General features: G+C 32.6%; 2 protein-coding genes and 1 non-coding gene across 3 annotated transcripts; 2 read left to right on the forward strand and 1 right to left on the reverse strand.

The window, feature by feature from the left end:
- Positions 1–2,486: 2,486 nt before the first annotated feature.
- Positions 2,487–3,794, reverse strand: LOC106753167. Its single transcript, XM_014634968.2, has 2 exons — positions 3,589–3,794; positions 2,487–3,496 (listed from the first exon to the last, which is right to left on the reverse strand). The coding sequence occupies exon 2, from the start codon at positions 3,485–3,487 to the stop codon at positions 2,603–2,605; it is 885 nt and encodes a 294-aa protein (XP_014490454.1). The 5' UTR covers positions 3,488–3,496; positions 3,589–3,794; the 3' UTR covers positions 2,487–2,602.
- Positions 3,795–8,784: 4,990 nt separating this feature from the next.
- TRNAQ-CUG lies at positions 8,785–8,856 on the forward strand. Its single transcript has one exon. It is a non-coding gene; the product is annotated as a tRNA-Gln (tRNA).
- A 66-nt stretch (positions 8,857–8,922) lies between these two features.
- LOC106756621 (peptidyl-prolyl cis-trans isomerase CYP37, chloroplastic) lies at positions 8,923–17,212 on the forward strand. The gene is made up of 12 exons (XM_014639118.2): positions 8,923–9,083; positions 9,182–9,433; positions 11,884–11,973; positions 14,169–14,264; positions 14,755–14,862; positions 15,002–15,054; positions 15,287–15,386; positions 15,584–15,637; positions 16,378–16,536; positions 16,614–16,736; positions 16,938–16,987; positions 17,070–17,212. Exons 1-12 carry the CDS (start codon positions 8,988–8,990, stop codon positions 17,179–17,181), a joined length of 1,293 nt encoding a protein of 430 aa, XP_014494604.1. The 5' UTR covers positions 8,923–8,987; the 3' UTR covers positions 17,182–17,212.
- Positions 17,213–27,428: the final 10,216 nt, after the last annotated feature.

A 27,428-nucleotide genomic window follows, 5' to 3' on the forward strand; every position in this document is an offset into this window, starting at 1 on the left:
GGAGAGAAAAGGCGAAGGAAGACGATGAAGTGCGCGTAACTGCTGGTTCACAATATTTGATTTAATAGGAACTAAGACGTTGGTGGCCCCAGCGCCTGACGTCTATTCTCGAATATACGTCAGGGACCTCACTAATGTGATGTCCATTCGATTTAAAAATTAATATTCGTGATATATATAGACGTTAGATGTTGGGGGAGCCGACATCTATAATAACATATAGACGTCGGGGTGGCGGGATCAGACGTCTAAATGACGGAAAAAAATGACTTTTCACCTACCTGTCAAACATATAGACGTCGGTTATGAAGGGCACCGAAGTCTATAATAGCATATAGACATCGGGGTGGCGGGATAAGACGTCTATATGGCGGAAAAAAATGACTTTTCACCTATCTGTCAAACATATAGACGTCAACTAGTAGGGGCCCCGATGTCTATAATATTATAGACGTCGAGACCCCTCTGAACCGACATCTATATGCCCAACTTATTTACGAAAATGTCACCGGTCAATAATTTACGTTGGGTGTTTTCTGGTTTGACGTTTATAGGGTGACGTTAAAGCTCAATTATGCACTAGTTGTATCAAATCACAACATCCACAAAGTTGAGGGTGTTACTCCCTCCACCACCATACCCTTCATGCACCTCCTCAGTTTACTTTTTTCTTTCCAAAAATATCCTTAAGTTAATTTTTTTTTTACTTTTACCATTAACATTTTATACTTTTAATTAAATACCCTAATTCAATACCTCATTCCAGTGCACACCAGCCCTCCTCCTTCCTCTTTTCCTTCTTTCTCCTTTCCATCACCCACACCCTCTCCTCTTCTCCTTCTCTTTTCCATTTCCCTCCCCATTACCTCCCCCCTCTTCTCCTTCTCTTTCCCATTTCCATCACCCATCCCCCTTTTCCCCTATTTTCCTTCCCTTTTTCATTTCCATTACCTACCCTCACATTTTTATCTTCCCAGTTCCAATTCCCAATTCCAGTAATCAGAAAACATTCTCAGGATTAATATCCATATGGACCACGCCCATATCATGACAATACTTAACCACCATTATTACCTCCTTCAGTATCCCAACGGCCACGTGTTCTGAACACGTCCGCTTCCTCATCTTATCAACCAACCTTCCCCTGGAGCACAGCTGCATCACAAGGTGCCAACACTCTGCATCCTTATACACCGCTTTCAGAGCTACAACCCCAGGGTGCCCCAACACGTGCTGCATTATCTCCACCTCGCGGTGCACTGTCTCCTCCCCTTTCCTCAATGTCTTGCACGCGTACTCCACTCCCTCTGCACGTGTGCGGCAAAACAGATGTGGAAATTTGTTCGGTCTTCAGTAGACATGGATGTCTGTTAATGAATGTTGATCTCTGTTTTTCGTTTATTTTTTTAACGTTTTAAACAAGGTGATTCAATTTGCAACACCCCAAAGTTGAATTACACTTGAAAACGCAATAATTAGATTGTGACAACGTGATCCCTTTCCTTGTGTGTCCCAATTTTTAATTTCGTGCAAATATTATGATATACGTTACTGTTTTTATTGCTTTTCTACTCTTTTTCTGTTCATTTTTACATTATATTATATTATACTATTTATCACTTTTTTTCTTTTTACCTTTTCTCCCTCTCACTAGGTAGGATTACATTTTTTTCACAAAAATGCTTGGATAGTTATCTCCTGTTATAATACTTCCCAACTCATTTATAAACAAAATTAACAATTTATTTTATTAAGAATAATAGTTAAGTTTATTTAATATTTTTATTTTCATGAAGACGTTTTTCTAAGTTAGCCTCAAATTATTATTTATTGAAAATAATGCTTAATGATAAAAATATTTTTGAAATAATAATATTAAACAAGAATTATGACCTTTTTCTCTTACGTTTAAGTTTAAATGGCATATTTAAATATTTCAATTGGTTTGGCATGAGAAAATTCTTTTCACATGGGAATTGTGATTTCTAATAGGTTTAATTGTTTCTTTTGTCTCCAATTTGATTGAAGGGTGTCAAATTCGTTCTTCTTTTAAAAAATTGTCAATTTCGTCCTCGTATAGAAAAAATTTGTGTCAATGAAGTCGTTTTCGTTAAAAATCATTGCTTTCAAAACTCACTTTATCTACTGCAAAATCAGGAATCGGACCCATGAAGTAGTTATTATTCAAAACTCACGTTAAGTTTTTAACACCATTAATTTGTTTTTAACGGAGATGACTTGATTGACACAAATTTTTTCTATACGAGGACAAAATTGACAATTTTTAAAAAGAGGACGAATTTGACACACTTCAACCAAACCGGAGACAAAATAAACAATTAAACCTTTCTAATATTATTGTAAATTACAATTCCTATGCATGAATGACTAAAGTATTTTTTTATTCGTATAAGATACTTATTTACATAAATATTTCTAAAAATTAAATATAATATTTTTATTAAAAATTCATTTTTCTTGATGAAATTATTGTGAAAATAAAAAAGGAAAAACTGAGACAAAAATACAAAATGGTTTTGTTCTGTTTGTATATAGGACATCACTCTCCATAGACAGTAGTGTGTTTGTGAGAAAATCCACGTCAGCAGAATCTCCAATCCAACCTAACCTCAGGTGGGCCATGCACGTGTTGAGTGGGCTTTCGGAACGACACGACGTGGCTGCTAACCATGAACGCAGTCACGCGCTCGCTCACTCTTATGTCTTCCATTTTCATGTCTTGCAACCGCCGCACGTACTCCGGCACGTGCACAAGGTCCCACACCACCCCAACGCCGCCCTCCTTCAACACCCTCACCACCTCCGCCATCGCCCTTCCCCTCTCCGCCGCAGCCACCTCCGCCCTGAGCCCCCTCCCCACCGTGTGCAAAAACGTCCCGGACACCACAACGTGGAAGCTGCCGTCCAAGAACGGCAGTTTGGTCGGGTCGCCTGTGCGGCATGTCACATACTTCTCCACTCCCTCTACCTTAGCGGCCCGAAGCGTCGCCGCTAACCTAGTCTTATTCGGACCGCTGAATCCAATCACCCGACCCGAACCTCCTTCCTTTTTAAGGCGGGCGGCTAATGAATTCAGCAAAATGCCGCGGCCGCAGCAGCCAAGGTCAAGCGCTAAGCGCACCGTGGACCACTCGTTGACGGTGTCCACCATGCGCTGCGCCATCTCAGAATGGAGAGGCACTGCGGAGTAGAAAAAGTTCGCCGCCGCGTAGAAGAGGCAGAGGGCAGAGAGCGCCGTGACGGAGCCGGTGAACCCTGCCGTGAAGCGGGCGGCGCTGCGGTGTACAGCGGCGATGGAGAGAAGGTTCTCAAAAAGGCTGGAGATTTGGTTGAAGTAGTGAAGGTAGAGTAGTGAGAGAATCGAGAAGAGAACGGCTTGGCAGAGAAGGAAGACGAAGGTTTGCCACTGATCCATTCCGTAGATGAGGTAGATCCGCGTCCATTCTTTGCTTGCTATTTTTCCCATTCTTTGATTCTGCAATTCACAGAAAATTAAATTGAAACTAAAACATCCTTAATTGATCCAAAAGAAGGAGGCAGGAGTCTAGGAGTGTGTGTGTGACTTACAGTTATAGTTTGGTAGTACAAAGTGGAAGGTTTGGATCTTCGAAGGTTTAGATCTTCGAAGGTTTATTTGACGTTAATGGCGATGGTGCATCAAATAGTGTGATGTCATTTTGGTTGAAACAAACAATTCCTCGTTTTCCGTTTTCTACGTGAGAGAGACAAGAAGCGTGGAAATGAGAGACAAGTTTCTTATATTTTATGATATATCTAAATTTTTTATATTTATTTAATATTATTTTTATTTATTTTTTATTTTCTTATTTCTTAAAAAATTATAAAATTTTATATTTTTTGAACTATTTTATTTTTATATTATGTGTCAAATAAATATAAACATGTGTCATGATATTATTATTTTTTTTTAAATAGACCATTGATTATATATATTGCATTTATATGTACGTGTAATTTGATAATATTTTGACATGGTTTCACTTATTGGTTATTTTTTAATATTTTTGAATTTTTTGTGTGTTAATGTGGAAATGAAAATTTATATAACGAAGGTATGTGTGCTGTTTTGAAAGCTTCGACTTTCATTCTTCTTTCGCAAAGCTTAGGTGATGAAGTTTGGTTACAAAAAATTCCTTCCAGCGACGAGTTGTGGGTGATTGTTAGGGTTCTTTCCTAGGCGAGATTTTAGAGTGAAAAACTTATTTTTTGAGTGATGTTCTGTTTGCTTTCGTTCGTTGGTATTTGGTTTGCTGGCTTCTTTATTCGAGGTTTTTTCTTAAATGTCAGTTAAGTGGAACATGTGACACAATATCTGAAAACTATTAAAACTCAAAGAAGAAAATTATTAAAACAACCGTGACAATTGAGTGGGGCACAATGAAAACATGTGAAAATTGGAACTCAAAAACTACATTTACACACTGATCCTTTGAAGGAAAAAAAATTGTCATAAGAGACATCTGAATTAAGTAGGTAGTAGGTAGCATAGTTCAAATAAATGGATAGTTGCATTGTAATTTTTGCAGTTTTTTCTTTAAGTCAATCTCAAGATTCTCACATCAATCAACTTCATCTACCATTTTGGTCATCAATGGCATCATTTATGAGCAGAAGCCGTATTTTTACTTATTACTAGAAATTTGAAATGTACTTAAAATCAAAAGTTAACACTTCCACAATATGTCTGGTTTTTTTTTTTTAATTTTACCTTCCAAAAGAATTCCAAAAAATATGTTCTTACACTCAAACTAAAGATTATTAAATCAATAATGTAAAGCAAAAAAGATGGAAGTCACTTGGAGGAGATGACGATAAAAGCGACGCTAGCACGATTCGAATCCTCGAGGCTTTCTCAATGAAGAGATTATGCACTGGAAATGACAAATAACATTCTAGATAGAGAGAGATAATCAAAGAAGAACTCAATAACTTAGCGTTAATCAGTTGAAAATCCTAAGATGGAGGACGAACTCGATTATGGACCAATAGAAGTGAAAATGAATGGTGCAAAGCCCTAAATCACGAAGAAACCCTAATCTAAACCGATTAATCGATGGAAACGAGTGATTGTTTGCTAGAAAAAGGTGGTAATCGAAGAATCAATCGGTAGAATGGTGTTTAATCGGTGGAAAATGTGGAAAATGGATTTTAATCCGTGAAAACAAAGGGAAAGGCGAAATGGAAGAGAAACCTTAACAGAGTATGAGGTTTGGTGTTGGAGGAGATGCACAAGGTAATGAAGACAATGATGATTCGGTGAAGAAGAAGAAATGCCTTGAGGCACGAGATATGGTTGAAGAGAAATGAAGTTCTCTGAAGAGAGAATGTAGACATAACGAAGACGAATTCAGAAATGAAACGAGACTCTGAGGCGCGAGAATGAAAAATGTTGTGGCAATGCACTGACGAGGCTTCAATGAGAGAACACGTGGTTGTAGGAGCTTTGACGTGTGCCTGAAGCCAATTGGAAGAAAGGTGAACCCGTATGGATGAGTGAGAAGCACAAAGGAAAATGGAAATTGGAGAAATGGAAAAGTGTGCTTGGAAGGTGGTTAGAAGAAGTCCTTCGACTCTCTAGCCTGAATTTCAAAGATAATTGTGTCTAGAGTTTTCTCTACAGAAATCCCAATTTATTATGCTCAAAAGTGAAGAATACAAAAGAGGAGTTGGGTATTTATAACGCTCATATTCTTTATAAGCTAAAAGTAAAATACACTGAAAAATGTAAAAATACAAAAAGATGAAGGATTCTCAGACTGTATTCCATACAAAAAAAACCATCCAAATTGGATAACTATGGCGAAAATTATGTCAATCAACAAAGGCCAAAATTGTCCTTTACAATTTGTTTCGTAGTTTCGAGAATAAATTGCATCTTCCACATAACTCTAAAAATTATGTTCTTACCACCATTGAATCAAGAATGTAAAAAACAAATATAATTAAATCAATCGGATAACTATGAAGAAAGTTATACATCAAACAAGTAGCAAAGATCAAAAAGTTGATTTCTAAAGTTCATTTGGTGTTTTTAAAATTAAACTGCATCTTCCATAAATCTCTAAATTTATGTTTTTACATTAAAATTAAAGACAATTAAATCAATAATATAATGGAAAAAGAATCAGTGCAATTGGACAACTAGAGAGAAATTTATGCATCAAACAATTAGGAGAGACCAAACTTGTCAAATTTCAATTAATAAGCATATTTTTTGCATAATTTGTTTGAATGTTTCACCGGTTTCTTCCTGCACCTCCAAAATTACATTTTAATCTCTATGTAATAAAAGTCAAACTAGTATTAATCAATGCACTCGTGTTTATTGTTGCGGCATTTCGTGTTGTGACACGATCAAACCGCATTTCAAGTTACGTTTAACCCCATTTAAACAAAATCAAATTTATGCATACTGATAATAATTATTATTTACTTAATAAATAATTTAATGAAATTTCTAAATTCATTAAAAAAAATATGTTTCGATTATATACTTAACAAATAATATAAATTATTACTTAAAATACAAAAATACATATTTATCAACATTTATTTAACTACTACTACAAATTGGATATGTTAATAAATTAATTAATACTTAATCAAAATTCAAAAATAATATATCATATAAAATAACATTTGATATATAAAATAATATCTAATTCCAAAAAATAAAAACCTACCTAAAATTTAATAACAATCAAATTCATAGAAAAAGTAAGGAAAAAAAAACAAACCGCAGTCTGATGTGCGTTTCCAGCAACCGCAGTCTGAGCTGCATTTTGTACACACCGCATTTCGATATGCGGCCAACAAAAAAGGGAACCGCAGATCAAACTGCGGCAGCAAATTTTCCGGCCAACACAGAACTCTAACCGCAGATCAAACTGCGGCAGCAAAGTTTTCCTAAACCGCCTTTCGATTTGCGGTGGCTAGTAACCGTAGATCCAGCTGCGGCAACGTAGGTGAGATAGTACACACCCCCCCCCCCCGAAACCCAAACAACGGCAGACCTTAACCGTAGAAACAGTTGCGGTTCCGTTTCCGACACCCCCTCCCCTTTCGCACCACGATCCCGCAACAAATCCCACCATTACAATAACCACACCCACAAATCCCATTTCAACAGTTATATATATCTGCACGCCACAAAAAACGCAAGGAAGTGCTACCACCAACCAACGTTAACAGCACTCCACAGCAACACCCCAACAGTCACACTGCACTTTGAAAATTTTTTCTTACCACCGAAGGAGAGTAGAGGAGAAGACGGAAGAAATCAAAAATTGTATGTAGGGTTGTAGAAGTGAGTTGCGGCTAAGGTTTCTATTTTTTTTTAAAAAAGAAAATATGAAAAGGCTTAGAGGGTAGGAAGTAGGGGTACAATAGGATTTAAAAATGTTTGGTGAGGTGGAGGACGAGATGGATGAGGTGTAGTGAGAAACACTCAATTTGTTTTTCAACATGTAGTTTCTGCTCATAAATGGTATCATTGATGACCTGAGCGCTAGATTAGCAGTTGATGGATTGATTGATGTGAGAATCTTAAAAAATTAATGTTAATGAAAAGTTGTGAAAAAATTAAAGAATCATATTCCCCCAAAGCTAGATCATTAAAGAATCATATTTTACCACTTTAATTTCCTTTTGACATAGAAAATAGTTTATATTATTGGAAAGAAAGAGTTAAGTAGCAAATATTTTTGAAAAAATAAAGAGTTAAACATGTTTTTTTACCTCCATCAAACATATTTGGATTTTTTTCTCTTTTTTCAAACTTTGTTTTACTTTAATTTTTTTTCTTAATGAAACTATAATTTTCAGTCCTTTAAAAGCAACGACGTTAAATTTGATCCGAGATAACTAAGGTGTGTCACGTTTGATCCCAACTTTTATTTTAATTGTGTGCCACGTTTCTACTCTTCCATTTGGAAAGAGAGAAGGTCTTGACAGTAGAGGAATCAATGATATGAGTGTGACCCCTTTGGTCCTGAACCTCCACGGCAGTGGTTAGGAGTACAAACCACATTTGTATATAGGAGCACAAAATATGTAACATCCCAATAATTATAGTATTAAACTATAATATAGTTATTACATTTTTGATATGATAGAACAGTCATATCATAAGAATAATATTGAAAAACCTTAGTAAGTTTGACTATTTTGACCTCAAACAAATAAATACCCCTCTTGATGCTAAATCTAATTAAAAGAAAAATAGAAAATACTCTATTTTTCAACCTTAGTATATCCAAACAATTAAGAACTTATAGCATTTAATGAAACCAACTCTGTCGATATAAATACATTATAATTGTCAATCAACAATAGTTATAGTTAAAAATAAAAATTATAACGATAAGAACAAACATATACAAATGAGATATAATTTGACAAAGTAGTTGTAAAAAATGGAATCATTTCCACTAATTATTTAAAGTTAAAACAAAATTCATCAATTCCTTCATCGAAACCCCTAAAAAACTATGATTTTAAAAATATCGAGAAAAATGACACTTAAATAATTCCCATTATATGTGAATGTTAAAAAAATATATTTCATAGTTAAAATTCAACAAATATTAAGTAAACAACTTATATAAAATTTTAATTTATTTCTAGAATATATATGAATCCTAACATATAATGATTTAATAAAACATGCATATTAATAATATCGTGTTTACAACAATCAAATTCTATAAATATCAAGTCTATTGTTATTAATTATCTCAAAGTGGTCTCATGGTCTAGTGGTTAGGACATTGGACTCTGAATCCAGTAACCCGAGTTCAAATCTCGGTGGGACCTTTTTGTTTTTATAAATTTGGAGGGCAAAAATGTAATTTCACATAAACAGTCTCATGTTCACCCATTCACTCCCACGCAACAACAGATTAGGAAGACACGCACTCACAAGGTGTCCTTTCTTCACTGCTTCAATGGCGTTTACTCTCTCTCCCTCCTTTAACCTTTCCCTCACTCGTAACCGAATCACCTGCTTCTCCAAGGAGCACCGCCGCCAAGTCATCGCAAAGGTCTTCCATCACAACCACGCGCATTATAACTGCAATGACACGTTTAGCATTTCTGTCACGAGGGGCTTTTTACTGAACCTGTTTTGGGAATGGTGCAGGAAGCGGTAGGAGACGCGACGCGTGCCATGTCTGCGAGTGTTGTGGAGAGGATAATGAAACGGTTGAGGAGTGTGGTTCCGATGGTGATTGCGTCCGTTCAGATTAGCGCTTTGGTGCCGTTGATTGATTACGTGCCGTTAACCGGTGCTGCCGAAGCAGTTTTGTATTCGCCTGATACGAAGGTTCCGAGAACCGGGGAGGTTGCTCTCAGAAGAGCCATCCCTGCCAATGCTAATATGAAGTCTATACAGGTCTGCTTGGTTTGCAAGCGTGTTTGGTTGTTGTTGTTGTCGTTTTTTTTTAGAAATAGCTTTCTTTTCTTTTCTTAAATTAATATGAACACGCCAAATTTTACATTTATTAGCTAAGATGCTACTTATGTTTATCTTAATTTTCCATATTTCATATAAAAAAACACTACGTTTCTTAATAAACAATCCTTGACATTCTTCTTTAAGATGGTGCTCATATTTGAATGTATTTTTGGAATAAGAACATTAAATGGGATTAAGTTAGTTGGAATTTACATATATTTTAATTCACCAAAAGGTAGTGACTTGTGTCCCTTATAATCCTGGTGTTGCCAAATTGTGTCCTTCAAGATATCTGAGATGTTAGTCAATACTTAAGCTATAGGTTGAAAAAAAATAGTTTACCAAACTGGAATTTTTTTTTTTAATTTTTTAATTTATTAAAAGAATAAAAGAGTCGTTTGTTAATATAAGCAAGCATTTCATTAAGGGTAAAATGGGATAGATAGAGTTCAATGCTTACACACTGCAGATACTTATTGTGGAATTTTTTTTATATATTTAAATTCAGAGGAAATGTACGCGTTATTGTAATCTAGACATATATTTCAGTAAGAGCAAAATTGGACCACCAATTAATTTAAGAGTTCATTAGGAATGTACTTAAAAAATAGTTATTATAAAAGCACACAAACTTATGATATTTGACATATTGTAATATAATCACAATGTAATCACATTATCCCTGCTTGTTTTTTTCTGTTCTTTGTTACTTATCTAATAACAGTTTATTTGCTTATGTAAGCTTAATAGAATAACATAACAAAATACATATTTTGATAGAGCTCTCCATCAACCTGAAATAAGTTTAGAAGAGCTGTGGGAAAGTTAATATAAATGGATGCAATCTAGACATGGACAGTAGACCTCGAAGCTATACTGACTGAAGCAGAACATGCACAATGGGAAGATACAATGTTACAAGAAATTGCAGTCCTAGAAGCTGTAAGGACACTTGGAAGATCGAGGGCCTAGCGGCAATGGGTCTACAGGATAGAAGTACAATTCTTTTTTAATGGTCGAGCGCTGTACGTCCAGGCTTTGTTGCAAACGGGTTCACTTATGTTGAAGTTTTGGGGCCCCTTGCTGAATAATTGCTATTTTCATATCTGAAAGGAAAAATCTTCATTGGGTTGTTAGTATATGTGGATTACATCTTACTAGCACAGAAAAGGTTTAGAGGCTTGTTTGGACTTCAAGAGTTATTTGGAAAAATATTTTCATATCAAGGATTTGGCGGTGCTCAAGTATTTATGGGGAATATAGAGGTAACAAGGTAACAACATCTAGTGCTCAAAAAAATAAAAATAAAAATGCATTGAACATAATATCACCATGTGCACGTAGACTTGCTGAGTCTTCCATGAAAGAGGGACAGAAATTGGGGCTAGCAGGACACCGGGAAATGAAGTATTATTCAGTTTATCAACATCTAGTTGGCAGAGTATTTACATGATGATTACTGACCCCGAGATGTTTTATTTCGCTGCATGTGTTGTCCTACTTTGCACAAGCACTTCAAAAAGAACACTTAAAGATTGCAATGCTGGTAGTGCCTTACCTCAAGGTCAACCCTTGAGAAGAGATATTACCGACCAACAATGATTTGAGATATTACACCTATTACGGGCACACTGAGATCAGCCATGGATACTTTGTCAATTTTGGGAATCACCTGTGTATTGGAAGACGAAAACTTAGGGCACTATATCCTATCATTTTAAGAAAAGCAAGGTATCATGATGGAAGCAGCCAGTAGTGAGCTAATTTGCCCGAGGTCAAACCATCCTTGGGGACAGGTCTGAAATGACTTATTATGAGGTTGTATTGTGATATCAGTATGCTATAATCATAGCAGTAAATCATGTTTTCCATATCGAGATAAATTGTTACTGTGCAAGGGAGTAACGCCAGGTTGGAAATATTGTGATGATGACTTATGCCATCAGTTCTAGTTCCAACAGATAGACATATTCAACCAGGCTCTCACTTGACAATAATTTCAATTTCCACCGGTCATTTTGGGCATTTGTTGACTCTCATGCACCAACTTCAGAGGGTGGAGGAGGAGGAGTACTGAAAGTAGATAGATGTTGTAATTAGTTATAGATGATACTGACAGATATTGGAATTTGGAAAGTAAATATTTTTCTGTACAATTTATTATAGTTTTCTAGAGATGATTTTGGGAAATGATACGTTTTCATTTGGTTGATTAGAATGTTACATTGATCAGTACTTTTTATATAAGGCAGGAGCTGCCCACTTGTAGATCTCTTCCAAATAATATATCCATTCTGACTGTGGAATAGGAGAATTGTGTTTTAGATTTTTTTTGCACTTTGAACCTTTTAATGATCAGAATTATGTTCTTCTAATGTCTTTTTCAGGACACTCTTGAAGATATTACGTACCTTTTGAGGATTCCACAGAGAAAACCTTATGGAACAATGGAGGGGAATGTGAAGAAAGCTTTGAAGGTATTCAATAATTTATTTTGTTTCCTGTTTCTTTCATTATTTGTTCTTAGTTGTATTTGTTTGAGAAACATAATATTGATTATTAGGTTATGTAATGATGTTGCATCCATGAAATATTTGCCTTTCATTCTATGGATTGACAAATAAGTCAAATGTTTTGAATTTCATACATGACAACATGTATGAGCTTTAGACCTATCAATTTGGGCCAACCAATAGAGCTTGGCCTTGATTTATGTATACTAGGGCCAAAATGGTCCTTAGGACCAAAACCCCACATAAGACCAAAAATACCTAAAGGACCAATATGCCCACTACAAGTTTTATGGGTCAAGGTGAATCTATGGACCATCTTTTGAGTTACAAATTCTTATTTATTATGAAAATGAAGAAAAGAAATTACTTAAATATCTTTATAGAAACGAAAAGAATTTACTCAATGTAAATCCAAATTTAAGTCGCCAAGGTAGGCTCCATTAAGGCTTAAATCAAGTTAGGCTAGGCCAAGACCATATAAAGTTGGGCCTAGGTTATGTTGAGTTAGGTCGGGTCTAGGTTAGGTAGAGGTGAATCAGGTCTAACTCAAGCTAAGTTAGGCCAAGCCCAAGTCGTGTTGACTCAGGTTGGACCCAGGTTAGGGTGAGTTTGGTCCGGCCCAATATATGTTGAGTCTAGGTAGGATTGAGTCTAGTTCAAACCAATTTTGGCCAGGTTGAGACGAGCTCAACTTCATTTGATGTCAAGCCAAGTCATGTATGGCCGAGGTCAAAATAGGCTAGGTCAGGACCATGTTAAGTTTGTCCGACTAGGTCTAGGTTAGGTCAATTCAGGTGGATCTAGGTTTGGTTGAGTTAAATTGGGTCTAGGTCAGGCTTAGTTGAGACTCCATGTCGTGTTGAGTCAAGTCAGGCTAAGTTGAGTTGGACCTAGGTTTGTTTGGGTCCAAATCAGGCCATGTTGGGTTGGGCTAAGGCGAACTCATTTGAGATTGAACCCATGTCGAGCATTGTCAGGTTGGATCTAGATCACACAAAGTCAGGTTAGACTGATGTTAGGCCAAGTCGAGGATGGCTGAGGTCAAAATAGGTTGGGTCATGACCATGCTAAGTTTGTCTGGCTAGGTCTAGGTTAGGCCAATTCAAATTAGGTCTAGGTTAGGCTCTTTAGGTTGGGTCTAGGTTAGGCAAAGTTGGTAGTCCATGTCGTGTTGAGTCGAGTGAGGCCAAGTTGAGTTGGACCAAGGTTTCTTTGAGTCCAAATCGAGCCATGCTAGGTTGGCCTAAGACGAGCTCATTTGAGGTTGAACCCATGTCGAGCAATGTCTGGTTGGATCTAGATTAGGTCAGGCCCATGTTAGACTAAGTTTGGTTAGTTCAATGTTAGATAGGGCCCTAATCAAGAAAGATTAGGTTATGTTGGGCTTACATCATGTAAGATTTGGTTAGGCCCAACCTAAGTTAGGTTGGGTCCAAATTAGGCTTGGTTGGTTTGGAATAGGTCAGGTTCAACTTTGGTGGGTAGAGTCCAAGTCAAAATGGGGTTGAGTTGGGTTGAGCCCAGGTCAATCTGGGTTGGGCCTGGTAAGCCTATGTTTGGTTGGGTCAAGCATAGCCTAAAATAGGATGAGCTAGACTAGTTGAGCTCAAGTTAAGTTTGGTTGAGTCGAACCAAGCTCAAGTTAGGCTTGGTTGTGTTGGGCCAAGGTTAAGTTGGGTCCAAGTTAGGAAAGGTATGTAATGTAAGGCAAGCTGAGTCGAGCTCAAGTCAAGTTGTGTCAATTTGAGCTTAGGCAGGTTGGGTTTGGGCCCAAACCTTGGAATGTTGCAAATAAAGAAAAAATAATTAATGATCAATTTGCAATTAATGTAAAACATTTAGATGTAATTTAGAATATTGTAAAGATTCATGCAATCCTGGAAAGTATTTAAGAATTAATTGAAGTCTTATTTAAATTTTGTAGTAACCTACTTTGGTTTTGACAAACCTTGCTATATCTTTTTTGTTGATTAAGAAATTGAGGCATATAACTAAGAAACTACTTTAGAACTTATATTTCCTTTAGAGTACTGTAGTATTTGTTGCACCTTAGTAATATCTTCTTACATCTTTAACATCGTGTTTGGGCTGTTGATATGGACTTCTTGTACTGTTCACTTGAGTACATTTAATTCTTGTAATTTTCTTCTTTATATCAGTTAGCAGTTGATGAAAAGGATTCTATATTGGCCAGTATACCAGCAGAACTGAAGATAAAGGGATCTTTGGTACATGCATCCCTGATAGAGGGAAAGGTTTGCTCAAAAACTGTATCTTCTGGAATATATGAACTTTAGTTTGTATATCCTGATATAATTGTCATAATACATGCTGGCAGTCATGATCTAACTCCCTCCTCTATTTGGAAAAAAGAGTAGTCATTTGCATTTCATTTAAATTGATTATTTGTATGAAGATCTCAGTTAATATATCTGTGGTTATACTTATGATTATAGTTCCTACATTGCAAAATGAATACATTATTTTATCGTCAATGTTTCTGATATGAAACTAATATACCGGGTACCTGTTTCCAAAGGAATACTTAATGCAAGAAAAGAAGTTTCAAATGTAGAAACTAGAATATGGATTTTGGCATGTTTTGCTTATATTCTGTTCTTTATGTTCTGTCTTCTGTAGGACGGAATGTACTAGAATATCTTAGAAGTTATAATTGACGAATTATGGAAATTGGTAGTAATGGTTCATTATAGAAGCCACATCAGTGATGTCAATATTTTTCAGGGGTGCTTGCAAACTCTTCTTCAATCTATAAAGGAACAGGATGCAGATAAAGTATCTGTGAACCTTGCATCTACACTGGACACTGTAGCAGAGCTAGAGTTGTTACAGGTAGCTGTAAACTAGATAATATGATAGAATCTTGAAATGAATGTAGTTATTTTCAATTCTCCAAAAAAACTTGAATGAATCTATCCAACAAAAATATTATAATCATATCCAGAATCTGAACTTAATTTTGTTGCAACAGGCTCCAGGATTATCTTTTTTGTTGCCCGAACAATATGCACAACAATATCCACGGTCAGTGACTCGAATTAAAAGTCATGTCAATCTCTACCTTGATGTAATTACATAGATTCGTGTAATGGATATTTGAGTTTTCCACCCTTATAAATGTTGGACATACCGTGGCCATTTGACATGAGTCTAACATAATAAAAGATATTCACTGAAATTATTCATAGCTCAATTCCTTAGGAAAAGTAAACACTCAGAACATTGGGGAAAATCAATATATTCCCATTGCTTTTAGGCTTTCTGGGAGAGGAACTGTCGAGTTCACCATTGAGAAAGGAGATGGTTCAACATTTTCCCCAGTTGGTGGAGAGCAGAAAAATACAGCCACTATTCAGGTATAATTAACCCCGTAAGTTTTCCTTTGTAATTTGCCATTGGTAATTGATTTGGTGGGTTCACGTCTCTTAAAGGATCCATAAGCAGTGAGAGCAGGTTAAATTTAAAGACTAAATAAAAACTGATGGAGCATGAACAAAACAAACTGTTAATAAGTGATATTATTAAAGATTAACTATTAGACCTTTGTTTTCAGGTTGTTATTGACGGATACTCTGCTCCATTAACTGCAGGAAATTTTGCAAAACTGGTAAGGTAGTGGAACGTTACTTCAGACTTGTGAATTTTCCATATGGTTATTCTTTGCCAATGGCCATCCTTGATTTTAATGCTTTCTGAGGGTTCAATCACTTTCGTTCAGATTTCTTAAGTTCTTTGAGTGAACCAAAGCACTATTTGAATTGTTAATCTCAGTTACTAAGTCCTATTTGCTTGAACTTCTCATACTATTACTATCGCAGGAAATAATTAGGTCAATTAGTATTCTTGTGAAAAACTAAGTTCTTTGAGAATTTTATTTTTCCTCTTGGTTTGATAGTTTGAAAATAGAAGAAAGATTGGCTTCCGAAAACTTAAACATCTGTTGAGGCTGTAATGCATGTGGCAATGGATCCATCACTAAACTGAGAAAGTTGTTTAGGATGTCAAAGAGTCAGCAATTAAAACCAGCCTGAGAATTACGGCAATAGCCTAATAGACAACTCTGCCTTTGAACAAACGTGTTGAAACTACTAAAGGGAAAAGAAAACTGAGAACTTCAAGGGTTTCAGCTGCGGAAGAATGCAAATGTTATTGAATTTCTCATGGACTGAGCTGGTTGATATATTGGAATATTGCCATTCTTAGAATATTTAGTTTCAACTGTACATGTCCATGAGAACTTGTATTATGCAGTTTAATACCTGTTTTTAAGTGTTGGTTCTTTAAACATCAAGATTTTTAGATTGTTTGGCCAAGTGGAAACAACCCTCATACATTCCCACCCTCCAGGTGATGGATGGAGCCTATAATGGCGCAAAACTCAACTCTGTCAACCAAGCTATTCTCTCAGATAATGGAGGTGATAAGAGCAGTGGTTACAGTGTTCCCTTGGAAATAATGCCCTCTGGACAATTTGAGCCCCTTTACAAAACAACATTAAGTGTGCAGGTATGTTTATTAAAATTGGCAGCAGGCATTACCAGAATTTATGATACTGTTCTCATATATGTTTTGTGTTGAGGAAGGATGGAGAACTGCCAGTTCTTCCTCTATCTGTTTATGGGGCAGTTGCTATGGCTCATAACGAAGCCTCTGAAGAATATTCATCACCTTACCAGTTCTTCTTCTATCTCTACGATAAACGAAGTGTAAGTGCAATTTATCACTTATCTCCATCGCATTTTTATCTGCTCACAGGATTTGCCTGGACTTTCGCTAAACAAAATGAGTGAAACACGGAAGCAGAACTTTTCATTCTTGGGAGTAACTTCCTCTTGCATGTTTATTAAGCCATTCATTTTTCCTCCTATTGATGTAACCTGTAGTGGTATTCGTTTCCTCTTTTGTAGGCTGGTTTGGGAGGAATATCATTTGATGAAGGACAATTTTCAGTTTTTGGGTATGTTATCCTAGCCTGCCACGTAATCAATTTCGAATTTCAACTTTTTCTCCAATGTTTTTTATGGCGTTAAACTATGCAGATACACAACCACCGGGAGAGATATACTTCCCCAGATAAAAACTGGTGATATTATTCGTTCTGCAAAGCTAATTGAAGGCCAAGACCGTCTTGTATTACCGAAGGAAAGTTGAGTATGTTTGGCAAATATTCATTCTTTTTTAATATGTGGATGGCATATGTCATCAGCCTGATTTTCTTGGTGTAGGTTGGGTTCTAAATTATGTAGAAAATGAGTTGAAATTTCTATTTAATAAAAATCCCATGGAACAGTGAAATACATTCTCCGGAAAAAGAATCCCTTTCGGTGACTTAAATCTGACTATTATCCTTTAGTTTCTTGTAAAGGAGAATATCATATATGATTCTATATCGACCTCTTACTAAAAGAATTATATATTATGTGTGCAATCCAGTCGGTTTAATGGGTCTGCTGTGCTGCCCAATAATGCAACATTTAATAACTATTAGGAATTTTAGGCATAGAATAACGATCTAAATTCTAATATACTTGAACAAGTTTGAAAAACTTTTATAGGGACAAATATTATTTAGTATATATAGTGATAGATATATTATCTTTACATTTTATTTTTAGTTAATTTTTTATTATTTTTTATTTGTATTTTGTGATTAGTGTATATATTTATTCTGTTATAAATAGAGTATTTATGTATATATTTAACATAAAGGAAATTAATCTCATAATTAATCTCATAAATGATTTTTTCACTATACTTAACATGTGTTGTTTGTTGGGTACATTATTTTACCTGCCATCAAGTTTCTATTGGATTATCCATTTCAAGATGTATATATTTTGATGTAAGAGTAATGTGTTAGAAGTCTCACCTTAACTAGAAATAAGATTATTTTATAGTTGTTGTAAATTTTATTTTATAAATTAGTTTTGTAGAATTTCACATTATTGGTAACAAATATTTGTTTTCCTCTTTATCCTGTCTGAATTCTTTATCTTCTAATATAATGGTTGATGGATCTAAAGTTTTAACTCATGGTGTTAGGAATGTTAACATTTTTTTTCTTTTTTATTAATTCATAATATTTTTTAATTTATTATTTATTAGTCATTTAATCCATTCTTTTGATTTTGATATTTTTTTTAACAAAGATAATAAGAATGGAGTTCGAAACTAGTGATATATAAATATTTATACAAACACATATTTCAGAATAAGTTCTAATTGTTTTAGGTTAATAAAACTGATCTCAACAAGTGAAGTCTTATTTGATCATGTTACTTAACATATTTGTTAAGTGGAATAGCTAAAAACTTATTATAAATTTGTATTTCAATGGCTTGGCAAAGTTGCCATATGTAGGTTGGATAAAGACGCACTAACTTCAAATTTAGAATTGTTTTGCCGTTTCTTTGATTTAGAATAGTAGATGTTGCTCGAATAAAACAAGAAGCAGAAACAAAAAGAGTTGAAAAATCCGAACCTTGCTATTACAGCCCTTATTATATATACATCTTCTCTCTATTTCTAACTTGTAAGAGAAATCTATGCTTTACATTGAGATGGCTATTTGCATTCGTCGGTTCACTTTCCTTGCCTTCTTTTCCTTTGCTATTCTCTTTTCTTTTCCAGGTTAGATTCTTCCCTCCTAATTACACTTCTCAACACCACTTTAATTTTTCTGCAGTCTCAATGTAAAATGGTTATTTATAATTTTAAATTTATTATATATGATAATTTTTATCAAAACAATATAAAAATATTTTTATTATACGATTTTCTCAATCAAATTATCGCCCATGTCTTATTCTTTTCAAATAACCCTAATATTTGACCGAAATCTACTTACCAACATTTAATGAATTTTTTTTCTTAATGTTTTTCTTTTCTCCATCTGTATGGTTGAAACCTAGTGTGAAGTTAGAGTGTACAATCACCTCTCATTATAAGTATATATACAAAGTTTTTTTTTTTATACAAATTTCATATTTTATTATATCCTACATAATAATACTACTAACTATAATAACTGAGGAAAATATTCTTTTAATAATTTTTTTACAATATGTGATAATTTGTGATTGATTTATTTTAAATATTTTTTCTAAAAATAAATTCAAACGAATGAATAGATTAATGATATTTGACTGTTGTCAAAAGATTATTATAAAATTAATGTGCTTTTGACTTAAGATCCTAGATTGGCCACCAATGGCAGGGATAATTTTTTTTTTATTAATTTATGAAAAAATAAGTAGGATTGTCAAAACGGATTATCGGACCTAACCCGATCCATTATGGGTTGATCACTTAGTGAGTCGTTCCAACCCGACTCATTTATTAGCGAGTCAAAAAAATTTGAATCCGGCCCGACCCATCATGGGTGGGTGAGTAAACGAGTTAGCTCACGTAATTATAATTTTTTTTAAAATAAAAAAATTAAAAACTTTCTATAATTCAAATCTAAACAAATTTCACTCCCAATATGAGTATTTAATTAATTTTTAAAATAAGGAACTTAAAATAATTTTTTCAAACAAAAACAAATTCATTAACATGAGCCATGTTTAAATGAGTCGATTGAAATCTGACTCACAAAATAAAATATAATTTTTTTAAACTCATTTCGAATCGAATCCGTGATAGACTGAATTGACTCGCAGATTATGACCATTTTGACACCTCTCTAAATAAGGAATTAATTAATATAGCTGGATTTTATTATGTTTGGTTTGTATTGCAGAGGTTAGTATTGGTGCAGCAATTTGTGGGAGGCCAAGTGGAACATGGAGAGGGCCTTGTATAATCTCTAGCATATGCAACGATAAGTGCAAAGAGCGGGAAAACGCACAGGGAGGATCCTGCTGGGTTTTAGCTTGTTACTGCACATTTTTCTGTTGAGACCGAAATATTACATCATTTTGACAACATGTTTATATTTACGTATTATTTTATAATTGATCTATCTAGATGTTTTATATTATTATTATTATTGATTGAAAAATAATTTTAAACTAATTACATGTTATAAAAATGTTGTCAAAGTATATCTTTATACTGTATCCACTGCATCTTCTATCAATAAACACTGATACTATCTGTTTCATCTTTGAAAGTTGTGATGTTTTGAATTGTGTTTGAAGGAGTGTGTAAAATTGAATTTAAATGAAATTGATCTCTGCATTCGGTCAACGAGTCTTATCTGTGTGGTATATGACATTTGTTAGAAACAGAGTAGCAAGTGTAGAATAAAATTAGGGAACTCGAGAAATCATAAGAAAATAGTTGACTTTGAAACACTTAAGTCAAAGAAATCTTAATTCAAATACATCTTATAAGGCATAATTATCACATAATAAAATGCACTTGAGAAAATTCAATTAATTGAAGGTAAATTAACTTAAGAAAAATTTAAACATAAAGATTGATGAAGTGGTTACAAGCACATTCTCTTCAAATATTAATGACATATAAAATAATTATAAATTTTTAACCACGAATTGATGAAATTTTTTATTTTTCAAAATGTTTATTGCCATACTTTACATAAATGTAGTACAAAGAAGATTATATATATATATATATATATATATATATATATATATATATATATATATATATNTATATATATATATATATATATATATATATATATATATATATGTATGTATGTGTGTATTCAAAAAGTAAATTTGCATCTGAATGTATATGATGACATAAATCTTTTTGTTTGTGTTTTAAATTAAATTAGTTTTCACTACAAAAAAAATTGTGTTAAAGATGATGATTATTTTTGTTCTATTGGTGTTTATTATAATCACCATTTTGTACATGTGATGAGTCTACATACCATGATAGATCTTAGTGTCACAAAGTATAATATTGCAATCTTATACAAACTATCACAAGTAATTATAATAAAAAAATAATACAACTGCAAATAAGTATCCAAAAATTTTATTTAAGAAAGTCAATTCAAATTTATTAATTTTTTGTTTTGTTTTGAAATAATATTTCAATCACTACCAAACAAATATAGAAATATTAAATGAAAAAAATTACCACAAAAAAACATTGATAAAAATAATTCTATAAACATTGATGAAAAATAATTATTACAAAAAATAATATTATTATCACAAAAAATCTGAAAAAATGTTAGGAAAAATAGTTCAAATCTATATTGACCAATCAATAACTCTAATAATGTCAATAAAAAACCAACCTCTATTGACTTTGAATAAGAAAAGGTTTGAAAAATAAATACTCTAACTAACCTTATGTGAGAAAATAATTTGATCAATAGAAAATACTCTACATTTTGTCCTATTTGATGGATTTTTTTTTTGATAATTTAGTTAAATAAGATCAAAGTTAGTAAAAAAACAGTTTAATTTTCGAGAAATATTTTAAGATTTATCAACTTTTAAAATTATAGAGATAATAAAAGCATAAAAAAGAAAACAAGTTTTGATAAAATGTAATTTAATGGGTCAAGATTAATATATATATATATATATATATATATATATATATATATATATATATATATATATATATATATATTATATCATAAATGTTTTTTATTATATTCTCATAACAAAAGTCATATACTTACAAACAATTTTACTCATCGAATTATAAACTATAATATATAACAAATTAAGATATAATCATTCATAATTAATATATATTTTAATTATAATAAAAAAACGAATAGATACCTTATAATCATAATCAATTATATTTTAATTATGACTTAATTTATCTAATTTTTTCATTGATAATTGATTACAAAATTGATATAATCTATTAGAAATTTTTTGTAATTCGAATTACATGCATTGATAATGAATTACAATAAATATATAAACTATTACAGTGAACTCGTACACCTCCTAACAATTTTAACAATTTTAGCATTACGTGATTAATTACATATCGATTATAAATGTCAAAATAATGTGTAGGGTGCTCGACTTTAAAATACAGATTTTATATTTTCGGATGATAGAATTTAAAATAAAAAACCTTATAAAAGTGCAGGTTGAAATTATGGAGGTGTAGTAAGAAAGTGCCTGAAATATATGGGCCCATTTGTTTCTATGGTTACAATTAGATTCAAACTATGGTGAGTGTACACAACCTTCTTTTAAGGCAAAAATAATGTATTTTCAAATGGTTTTAATTTATTCTACCATCTATTTATGTGAATTGGTATTGCTTTATCTCAATTCTCAATTTTCTAAAATATTAGAATATAAAAGTTTCATAATTCCATCGACAAATTTAGCAACAAAATTACTAACAAAATTCAAAAGCAGGAGAAAAACTTAATTAGCGGATACGTATAAATTATTTAATTAAGTTGATGTCTGAAATGAAGAGGACATTACAAATTTAGTAGTTGTAGAATAAATATTGAAATTTTAGGGTGCTCTTCTAAAAACCAACCTAATTAGTTCAGAAGGATCTAATTGTAAATATTAAGTATTATTTAAAAAACTATATCATGATTACTAAAAGTATTTAGGGAGTAAGTTGAAAATAATAGAAATTAATTAAGGTTCAAATTGTAATTAATATAAAATATTTACACACCAATTTACAAATTAAAAAATTTAAGAAATTATAAGTAATTACTAGATGTGTTTTAGAAATTGTAGAAAATAATTTATTTCGTTTAAAAATAGTTGCAAACAATTAATATATTTTATATTATTATTTTAATTATTAATTAAATAATCATGCATGTTTCACATATCAATCGAATTTTTTATTTACAAAACATTTCCATCGATTTCGTTAAAAAAAATTATCATAATTAGTCTAATTCAACGCACACTTATGATTTAATTACGTGGGTATAATTTATAATGGGTTCGTGAAGACGATTGAGTACTTTCTCACACACAAATCTATTTAAAAGGGGTTTTATATAATCAAATAAAAATTAGCTAGATAATTCACAATTATGTATAAATTAAAAAGTAATATAATAAAATGATATCAATTAATTGTTCTATCTTTTATTTTTTATAAGTTATCATATTTATTAAAAAAAATATCTTAGAAAAAAAGTAACCCTTACCCTTTTGAGAGAAAAACTTATTGAATATGTTTAGAAGAATAGATTAAAATAAAATAAAAATTGAGTAAGGAACTTCTCTTACACTCAGCAATGAGCATCCGTCCATAAATTTATATGGTGTTTAGACATATTCATATGTTATGAGAATAACATATTCAATAGAGAATCTTATTTTGAACTTGGTCCATGTGAAAACTTTTGTCGGATCAATAGTAAGAGGAATACATCTTTAAAGTAATAGATAAAGAATAGGAAAGAATAAAAAAGAAAGAAAAAGTGGATATATATTTGCTATGCAACAATATGTTTATTAATTGAGAGATAGGAGTTGAAAGACTTTAAGGGTAGAAGAGAAAAAGAGTAATGGAATAAGAAAAACGTATCTTTGACAATTTTATTTTAATAATTTTTTATAATTGTTTATGTAACAGTTTATGATTGATCTGTTTTAAATATACGAATCAATAAAATAGTAATACATGATCGATTATAAAAAAATTATTAAAAATATCAGTATGTATAAAATTAACCGTTGAATTGGTGGTCATGATAGCTATTCCAAAAGGAGGCAGAAGTGATGGTAAACTCTACAAAGTTGGTTCGTTTTGTTTCCCTGAAAAGGAAAGCAATTAAAGAGAAAATGGATAATGATTCCTTGAGATGATAACAAGAATGGTCCCTTTAGAGTGATGAAATTGACTTTCATGTCCATTTCTGTGACCTTTGGGGCGGTGGAATATACTTCCACTATGTCTTATCATTCCCACCAAAGAAACTCACACCCATGCTCAAATATCTTTATACCTTTTTTTTTTATTAAACCAAAGATGCTGTTTGTGCAAATTGGAAACCTGAAATTAAACAATAATTAATAATCCACCTAATTAATTAATTCATCTTAACCCTTCTTTCTCCTTCACTAGATCGAGTCGTGGCGTATTATTCATGTTCTTTAACCTTGCATTCAAGAAAATGAAGAAACTAGAATGCAAACTATCTATTTTATCTTTTTTAAAACTAGTGATGACAATTGGTAGGTTCGGGTACAGATAGTATTTATCCGCAATCCAATCCGTTAGATAAAATTATATTTGTTATTCATCTGTTATTGTTGGATATTCGTATAAAAAAAATTGCGGATTTTTTTAATATGTAGATATTTGTTGGATACCTGTTTTCAACCCGTAAATATTTTAAAAAAATTATTTTATAAATTTTTAAATGAAATTCAAATTAAATTATAAAAGAAATATAAATAATATTTAAAACATGTATCAAAATAAAATAAATAGATAAGTAAAGAGACACTTACATAGACGTAGAGACAAAAAAATAAAACTTAATTTAAACTTAAAGATAAAAATGTAATTTCAATTTAGAAAACGGATATCTACGCACACTCAACCTGTTTATAAGCAAGTATTAAAATACCTACTATTCATAACCTGCGTTAAATATCTGTAAATAGTAACTATTCGCAAATATTTTGGACGTGTACTTTTTTGCAATCCCTATTGGAAACGGATGTATCACAAACGAGTTTTCAGTGGTTGGAATGGGATTTTGGTTCCATGACCTATTAGTGACAACCAAGCGCATAGCTGCTGCTTTTCTTCTCTTTTTAAAAAGAATATGTTATAGACTATTGATGATTGATATATTAACAAACTTTTAAGTGATTTACTTTGTGGTATATCTATGCAATATGGGGGCATGTGCCCACTTAATTTTAAAATTTTAATATTATAATGAAAAGCACCGATGAAAATATAACAAAGGGGAGAACTGATTTTCTTTTTCGAAACATTTTGAAAATGTTTGAAGAAAAACGCTTTGAGAATGCGTTAAGCAAGAGTTTAGTAATTTGTCAGATAACAGATTTTAAAAATTAAAAACCGACTGTCGAATCCTTAAATAATAATAGAAAAACTCTTCGCAAATTAATATCACCTATGAGTGATGGACAACAAAAAAAAACCTCTACAAATTTATGCTTATTCACACGACAAACTTAAAGTGTTTTGGAGTATAAATATGTCCGGGATTATAATAACATGAAGCCTCTTTTGATTTCTTCCTTTTACTGTTATATCTTTCTGCTAGTAGGTAAGATGTCTTGCAAAGTCTATGTGTTTGGTACCAAGCTAGTTTTAGAGAGTCTCATCTTAATGCAATTAAACTTAAGTATCTTAAGAGAATGGTATTTTTTGAGTTGTGGTATCCTTATGAGGCTAAACCTAATCTTGTAGCATTTTCAGATGCAAACTATGACAGTTGTAAGATAGATAGAAAAAACACTAGTGGTACATGTTACCTCTTGGGTAGTTCCTTAGTTTCCTAGCATTCTAAGAAAAAAACTTGTGTAGTCCTATCCATCACAAAGATCGAGTATATTGTTGTAGGTAACTGTTGTGCCCAAATATTATAGATGAAACAACAATTAGAGGATTTTGATATTTATCTTGACTATATACCTCTTAAGTGTGATAACACTAGTGCCATCAATCTTACTAAAAATCTCATTATGCACTGTAAAACCAAATCTCATTACGCACTGTAAAACCAAACATATAGAGATTATGAATCACTTTCTTAGAGACCATATCCAAAAGGGGGATTGTGAGATAGACTATGTTGATATCGAGCACCAATTAGCAGACATTTTTACCAAAGCATTGCTCAAGGATAGATTTTTATGAGCTTAGAAGGGATTTAGGGATCCTAGAAATTGCCTAAGGGTCTTATATGTTGCATTTTTCATATTTTCAAAAATTTTCATGTAATAATCGATTATCCATCCCTTAGAGTTGTCACAAGTCGCAACAATCGATTATTGTGAAGCCATAATCGATTATTACTTTTTCGGGCTTTTGTATCTCTCTCAAGCTTCACAGAAGTGTTCATCCATGCCTTGAGAAAATGATGCAATAGCGGCTTTGGCACTAATGTACTTAGATGGAGGAAAGAATCTAGATAGAAACTTCATTTCTACATCTTCCCAACTTCTTAAGCTTTGGTTTGGATGAGATTGTAACCATATTTTGGCCTTTCTTGTAAGTGAAAATGGAAACAACCTAAGGTAAACAACTTCTTCATCATCATAATTTGTTCCTAAGGTTCCACATAGTTCATAGAATGTGACCAAGTGGTTGAATAGATCTTCTTGATCTAATCCAACAAATTGATTTGATGTTATAAGAAAAAGTAAGGCATGCTTCATCTTCATTCCTTTGGTCCGTCTTATTATGCTTGAAAAGTGACACAGCCCCTCTATTGAGTGTAATCTCCAAGTAATCTTCTTTGATTGTTACCTGCAACCATTTCATTAGCAAAATTTACCTCAATATTAAACTCTAGTTCCAAGTTTGAGATTGTGGCTTTAGCGGTGACTTCAAAATTTTTCTCTATTTTCTACTCTTGTTGTTGAGTCTTCTTAGTGTCCTTTCTACCTTTGGGTCATACAACAAAACTTTTTTTCTCTTCTGCTTTGCATACACAATAACTAAAAAGGTAGTGAGAAACATTTACAAAATGAAAGCATAATCAATGGTGAAATGTATGAAACAATAACCAACAAAATAATAAAATGAATGAAAAATAAAATTGGTTAGTTATTTTTACAACAATATATAGATTTATAAAATGATTAATATGATTTAAAACAAAGATTTCTTGACTCAAACCCCCTACAACAATGCCAAAAACATGTTTGTGCGTCCAGTTAACACAATAATATACCAGCAAGTTGTTGAGATTGGCATCGCGTAGTAGAATTTTTGAAGAGCATGATAAACAATCAATAACCAAGAAGGGAGGGGTGAATTGGTTCTTTTTAAAAATTATGGTTTTCTTTTAGGAGTTTTATCGAATAGTTTGTAAACAAAAGATATAGGGATAGAGAAAATCACATAAGTAATTTTATCCTGGTTCGAATCAATAGATTTTATGTCTAGTCATTAATCACTATAAAGAGTTATTAACCTTTTTCACTAGAAATCAATATCAGATTACAAAGAGAATAATAAAACAAGAAGAACATATTAGACCTTCCTTCGACACATGATGAAATGAGTACCAGCTCAATCAACTTGAAGAGAACCGTTTGCACCTTTAGAGACACTGACCACAAGCTTCTTATTTCATAAGACTTGATTTGAACTTACGCTTAAACTTAGAGAACTACCTCAGAACTATTTTGTGTTTCTAGTAGTTTAGGTCACTGTTAAAGGTTTAGGAAGGGTGTATATATAGGCCAGGGGTTAGAAAATGAAAAGATTGTTCCCAACTGTCAGTGATAATCGATTGCCAT

This window comes from Vigna radiata, chromosome 2 (assembly GCF_000741045.1).
Source record: "Vigna radiata var. radiata cultivar VC1973A chromosome 2, Vradiata_ver6, whole genome shotgun sequence".
NCBI lineage: Eukaryota > Viridiplantae > Streptophyta > Magnoliopsida > Fabales > Fabaceae > Vigna > Vigna radiata.

Bases quoted from the DNA above. Each gene is read 5' to 3' on its own strand.
- LOC106753167 (XM_014634968.2), bottom strand. From the start codon at position 3,487: ATGGGAAAAATAGCAAGCAAAGAATGGACGCGGATCTACCTCATCTAC.
- LOC106756621 (XM_014639118.2), top strand. From the start codon at position 8,988: ATGGCGTTTACTCTCTCTCCCTCCTTTAACCTTTCCCTCACTCGTAAC. The intron at 9,434-11,883 runs GTCTGCTTGGTT...TGTCTTTTTCAG, and splicing joins CTAATATGAAGTCTATACAG to GACACTCTTGAAGATATTAC. The intron at 15,387-15,583 runs GTATAATTAACC...CTTTGTTTTCAG, and splicing joins AAAATACAGCCACTATTCAG to GTTGTTATTGACGGATACTC.